General features: G+C 37.4%; 1 protein-coding gene across 1 annotated transcript; it reads left to right on the plus strand.

The window, feature by feature from the left end:
* The first annotated feature begins 365 nt into the window (after window positions 1-365).
* On the plus strand, window positions 366-6,198 carry LOC102787221 (arrestin domain-containing protein 3-like). The gene is made up of 6 exons (XM_087849062.1): window positions 366-814; window positions 1,981-2,038; window positions 2,948-3,095; window positions 4,067-4,163; window positions 4,691-4,947; window positions 5,163-6,198. The coding sequence occupies exons 1-6, from the start codon at window positions 559-561 to the stop codon at window positions 5,769-5,771; spliced, it is 1,425 nt and encodes a 474-aa protein (XP_087705188.1). The 5' UTR covers window positions 366-558; the 3' UTR covers window positions 5,772-6,198.
* The last annotated feature ends 486 nt before the right edge of the window (window positions 6,199-6,684 follow it).

Genomic DNA, 6,684 nt, shown 5'->3' on the forward strand with positions numbered 1-6,684 from the left:
AAAATTTGCAAAAATCATACAATCTTGAAATTTATATGCAACGCAACACTCATATAACTATAAAGTAATTGTGGACACGATGGTGAAATGAAAGTTGAACTGTGAAACTGTTCAGACTTATTGAAAATCATTTGTTTTCAATTAAATGTGGTATATGAAAAGCTGCTGTTTTATTAGTAACATTACTGGCTACCCTAATGACCACTACCGATTGCTACTGACAGTTGTTGAAGGATTCCTGAGAAAGTGCTTGTGTGCTAGAGTTCCCTGTCAGCGGACCTGTATTTATGAATGAAACTAATGCGCTTTAAAAACGGGGAACAGGGAATCTTCCTCTTCCTCACAATCCAGCTTCCTGTGACTACTCTCTCCGTTCTACAGCGGATGGCAGTAGAGGTCTTCCGGCAGTAACGACCCTCCTGGGCGTGGTCTTCCCACCACAGTTTACGACAAACGCCATAGTGTCTCGGCCAAGGAGTACCGCGCAGTGGAAACGTTTGTTGAGTAGTAACAGTCTTTTATTTTTTCATATTATTGTGCCTGAACCGCTTTGCTACGATGCCTTCAGTTGAAAGCTTTACTGTCGCATATGACGCAGTGAATAAATTCGTGACTTTTTCGGAGGGAGACACTATAACAGGGACTGTAACTCTGGCCTTATCCAAGGAAACCTCACTTCAAAGCCTGTTTATCAAGGCGAAAGGGGACGCTAACGTCCGGTGGTCTCAGAAGAGCGGTGACCATACTCATACGTACTCTGCGCACACAAGATATTTCAAACTAAAGGAATTTTTAATCCCAGAGAGCGCCAGCGGTATGTAACACACTTTACAGTCTTCTTGCAAATGTTTGTTTTTGCAACGTATTGTAAATGTATTTGCAAAAAAACAAAACAAAAACCCGACAACGAAACAACAACAAAGAATTAAAGGTATTCAATTAATCTTTAGTGTTGCAAGTGTAGAAGGAGCTATCAATTTTTGGCAAAGTAATTTTGTTCTCTATTTATCGAGGTAAAAAGTCTCATTGACATTAAAGATGTATTTTTAACATAGTTAGTTAGTTAGTTTTAACATAGTTAAAAGTTTTAACTGTGTATTTATTGGCATTTATTAGTGTTAGTATTCATTCTATGTTTCATGTGTTCATACAATGAATACATGGATACTGCTGGATTTTGAGAAATTTCCCCTGGGGATGAATGTATTTTTTTTCCTTTCTCTTCTTTGCAAAAAAATATAACATTTCAAAGACACGTTTCTCAAACAAAATACACGTGAATGGGAAACGAAACATGTTATATTAAATACTTGTATATTTAATTGTTAGTGTTGAAGTTCTAATTTATAATTTGTGTTCTGTGAAGAAAGTTCAAGTGACTCAAAAGAAATGGGTTGATTATACTTTAGAAAAAACAGTAAGTACAATAATGCACATGTAAAAAATTGGTGCTTTCCTTATTTTATATATAACCCCTTTATGAATCCTGTTAACTACAGTCTATTTATCAATATATTACACGTTAAAAAAAGACACCTGTTCTTAAGCATACCTTTCTTTTGTACTTTGGGGACAAACCTACTATCAATTTAACACTTAAACATTCATCTGTTTTTTTTCCTTGTTTTTATTTTACATAATTTTGTGTATATTTAACATTTTGAAATATAATTTCGATACAGAAACATGAGCGTTTAAGCATGTTAGTTGGTCAAACAGGAGTCATAGACTGTATTAGAAGCCCAATATAGAAATCTTTATTTACAATCAGCAGCTACAAAAAGCATCTAATTTCTCCTTCTTTTATCTGTTTATTCAATATTAAAGCCGACTGTAAAGTGTCTAAGTAAATTACAGGAGTCACATGAATGTAGAGGACAAAACTTGTCATACTAAAGTGCAGTAGAAAAGTATTGAATAGTAATCGTTATGTACCTGTATTTGAAAATTTTGCAATACTTCATTTTCCTTCATTTTCAGAAACGGTTTTGCCCCAAGGGATTCATGTCTACAGATTCAGTTTCCAAATACCACCAGGGTAAGTACAGTTAGTCAGCTGACCAAAACAATGGTTTGAATTTACACTTTAACAGTGATTTGAACAAACACAAAAAGTGGATCAATAAAATAGCAGCAACTCAGGGCATTTAGGCATGTAGATATGGTTAAGGCGATGTGTTGAAGTTTGAAGCGAAGAAAGATGAGTTAAGTGAATTTAAATGTGGCATCTTTGTTTGTCCCAGAGTATTTTTTCAGTATCTACTGAGTTGTTCTTACACAACATCTCTAGGGTTTACAGAGTAAATATCCAGTTAGCAGCTGTTGTCTAAGTGAAAATTGCTCATGTCAAGTCAGAAGAGAATGAAAAAGCTGCTTTAAACTGATATGAAAAGTAACTCAAAAATCACTCATTACAACAAGCGTATAAGAAGAGTATCTGAATGTACAACACGTTGAACTTTGAAGTAGATGGGGTACAGCAGCAGAAGCCACACCTATCAACTGAGAATCCATCCTTCTTTAGCAACATTTCATGCTGCTGCTGCTGGTGTAATGGCTTGAGGGATATTTTCTTGGCACACTTTGGAACCCTTAGCTTGAGCTGACAATCATTAGAGGCTACTTGAGTATTGTGGCTGGCCATATCCATCCGTTTATAACCACATTGCTGTTTCCAGCTTTGTGAGATACCGTGTCACAAAGCTCATATTGTCTCAACCTGGTTTCTTGAACATTATGAGTTCACTATAGCATAATGGACCAAAATCTCCAAGGAATAATCCCAGCATGTTGTTGAGCTGAGGCAGTTCTGAAAACAAAAGGGATTCAAACCATCACAAGTAAGGTGTACCTCATAACTTGACTGCTGAAAGTGTACATGCATTGGAAACATGATGTTATTTCACTTGACATTGCATAACTTAAAGTCTGCTGTTTCCCTACGCAGAAGCATGCCTTCATCCTTCAGAGGGACTCATGGAAAAATTGTCTACAAGCTAGAAGCAAAACTGTTAAGGAGCTGGAGGATGAACAGTACAGCAGAGAAGGAGATCAAATTTGTCTCCAAATGTGTTCCAAACCTTCATTCTCTGATGGTGTGTACAGTATTTAAAATGCATTCAGCCATCTTTGATATGTTGTGTATTCTCCCGCTACGTGGTATGCACTCAGTGTCAACCGTCCTTCTTGTAGACGTAGCACTTCTTGGGGGGTTCATATAAGAGAAAAACAATGGTTGTTTCAAATAATGGCCATTATTGGCCAGATAATTCTACTTTCATTTGTTCAAGGTAGGCGATACAGCTCTGAGAACTATCCACGAACACACTGTAATGGAGGTGAAATGTTTCCCAGCAGAAATGTTAACAATCCAAAAGACTCAGCTCTAATTATTAACAGTAATGACCGGTGCATTCCGTTTAAAGTGTTACCTGGTAGATCCAGCTCCATCAGTTAAACCAGTGACAGGTGAAACGAATAGAATTGATAATCTTGTCATAATGCAGTGCTGCTATCCTTGTAATACACACCAACGTATCATAACCATGCTAAAGACCCAGCATATGCCTTCGGCAAGGCAATTCCGATAGCAGTGGTCTCCCCACAGCAGGATAATATGCCCTGCCCCACAAGAAAGAGGTTTATACCCAGGCCCCCAAAACACCAACTGTCTTCTGCTTTCTGCCAGGCCTCTTAGGACTCACAATAGTTAAGGGTTTGCTAAATGTGCTGAAATGAGCCTTATTTCACAAATAACCCACCCCATAATCTGCAGGTCAAAAAAGATCCTCTGAGGTGGTTGTAGCTCTGGAGGTAGAGCAGGTCATTTACTAAGCAGAAGGTTGGTGGTTTAATTCCTGGCTGCTCTAGTCTGCATGCCAAATAACCTTGGGCACGATACTAACCCCAAGCTGCTCCCCATGGCATCCATCGCAACGTGAATGTTAGATCATCTGATGAATTAATATAGTAAAATATAAATTTTAGCACCTTTAAACCATGAAAAATATTGTTTGATTATGGAATTGTGTCAGAATAATTGTTTTGCTTGTTTATTTCACTGTAGTCACCGCAAGTTGGTTCAACAAACAAAGAGATGGGTTTTTTCTCAAAAGGACACGTACACATGGATGTAACTGTGGACAGGATCGGTTACGCAGCAGGTATTAAAATTTCTTTTCAAATGTTGTAGGTCTCAATTTGTTTTATACTCTTTTCTCACTATACCAAAAAATATTTTTATGTGGTTGAACATAGGCAGAATTCAATAAATTAGCTAATAATGGAGGATGCAAAAAGACTATTGAGATCATAGTTGACAAACTTTTCATTCCCATAATGTAGAAACTATCCAATTTATTGGCATCTTGTAAGTAAAGAGATATTAATATGTTATCTGCTTTATTTAATGTATTTTGTCCATTCCAGTGCCCCGAAGGCCAACTTGATCATTTGGCATCCAGGGAAACCTATTTGCCACAGTGTTAATACAACTGCAAGTTAAGCCTGTACTCTTAAGAAGTGAGAAATGTAGGGATGTTGCCTAACTTGCACTTTCAGAAATTCCTTTCCAATAGTTCGACTTTAAGTAATAGGTGTTGTGACTTTCTGGTGTATATTAGACAATGGCACTTTAGTCAACTGAAAAATGTAAAGACAATTGTATTTAAAATCAATTTTTTTTTTACAGGTGAAACAATAGTGGTTCTTGCTAAAGTTGACAATTCTTCATCCAGTGACATGACACCGAAATTTAGCTTAATACAGAAAGTCGTGTACCGTGCCAATGGCAGAACCAAACATGAGAATACAGTTTGCCATAAAGTTGCTGACAACTGTATTAAACCAAAAACACGGAAGGAGCTCAGATGTGAAATAAAGATTCCTAGTGATTACATGCTGACAATCCAGAACTGTGATATTATCTCAGTGGAATACTGTTTAAAGGTATGTAGTACTGTATCTAAAGCAAAACTTTAATTTTTGTGGGAATCGATATTATGATTTATGCATGACAGAGCCATTTGTAATTGACTGTGTGAACAGCAATGAATATCATTGAGGAAGTGGCTTTCAGATGTTCTCTTGTTGCTTTTCCAGTGTAAAAATAAAAGCATCATGTACTAATGAGACAGATTTACATATATTTTCCTTTCTCCTAGGTATATCTGGACATCAGCTTTGCTTTTGATCCAGAGGTTCTGTGCCCAGTGGTCATTTTACCTCCTGGCTTGGCTGTAGGTCCCTATCCAACAGGTGCTATTGGGGGTCCAAGCAACAGTGACTTCCCTCCCCCCACAATGCCCATGGGCCTTCAACCTATGTCTCCACATTCAGGCAGTTATGGATATCCAGGAGTCCAACGCTATTCAGCACCACCACCTATATACCCAAATAACCCTGCTGTATATGGTGGACCAGCGGGTGTGCAATCTTCTCAGCCAACACACATGTTTGGAAGCTACAATAACCCAGTGCCACAGGTGCCTTCGCCATATGGAACTCCATTTTCATCTTCATTATCTTCTGTCCTGCACCCGCCACCACCCCCAACAGCACCACAACAATTTTACCCACCCTCACCCCAACAATTTCACCAACCCCCATCTGCCCTTGAGAGCCAGCCATCTCCTTCTATTCAATCTCCATTACCTCCTGCGTACAACATGCTGCCTTCTGCACCAGTGATGAATGTAGACTTCCTGTCTCAATCAGATGGAGCTCCTCCATCATACTCACTCCTTTTCCCAGACAAATCTGATGCAAAATAACTGACTAAATGCTAAATGGTCAATTAGTGAGTTATTTAGTTATAAACTAAACCTGTGTAGGTACAGATTTGACATTAGACCACCCCTATTATGTCTTGAACATTTTTTTATTAAAATGAAATTGTTAATGTATGCAGTATTTATCATTTAGTCACCTATATACTGGGCATAAATAAGACTTTTGCACTGCATGTGATTTAATGGGCAGGTCAGGTCGCTCATTAACTTTGTACAGCTACTTACGCCTTAATTACCATGGTGCACTGTATTTTGCATTGTTCAAAGTGCAACAACAGTCAAAGCATTTAATACTTTTCCTACCTCTGTTATAAATAGTTATTATTATAAAATGTTACAATATTATTTTTTGCAAACTGCCAGTTTTTTTCTCTGAGTTGTAGAGCTGAATAAAGTTATGTAAAGTTTATTTTTGAATGTTTGTGAATAGTAGTAATTAGTTAATTTTTTTATATGGTAGATCTCATTCATCTGATTTTTTCAATCTTATCAAGCAACTCTTTTTAACAGTGTGAAATCTTGTTTTAGTCTAATACCCTTGGCCGTCAAACAATTTTGAAGACAGATTTACCAAACCAAAATTTGGTAAATTAACCAAAATTGCGCAAGTCCTTCCTGCTGTGCAATAGCTGAGGTAATTTGCTTAAAACAATGTTGTAAAAATGTTGCAACTGTTTTAGATGGGTTAGGCAGTTGGATATGTTTTCTTCTTTCTTTTTTAAACCTCATGCTTTAGGCAAAGGCAGACAATCATTTGTAAATTCAGCTGGCTGGCATCAAAGAAAGGAGTCCATTTGACCAACAATCTAGCATGTCTCCAGTACAGGACTTCAGTCTCACTTATGAATCGGTCAGCAATGATGCCATTTTTTCTGGAGGAGACACTATCTTAGGC

The sequence above is a fragment of the Neolamprologus brichardi genome, chromosome 12 (genome assembly GCF_056152115.1).
Source record: "Neolamprologus brichardi isolate AB-2024 chromosome 12, ASM5615211v1, whole genome shotgun sequence".
In the NCBI taxonomy this organism is placed as follows: domain Eukaryota; kingdom Metazoa; phylum Chordata; class Actinopteri; order Cichliformes; family Cichlidae; genus Neolamprologus; species Neolamprologus brichardi.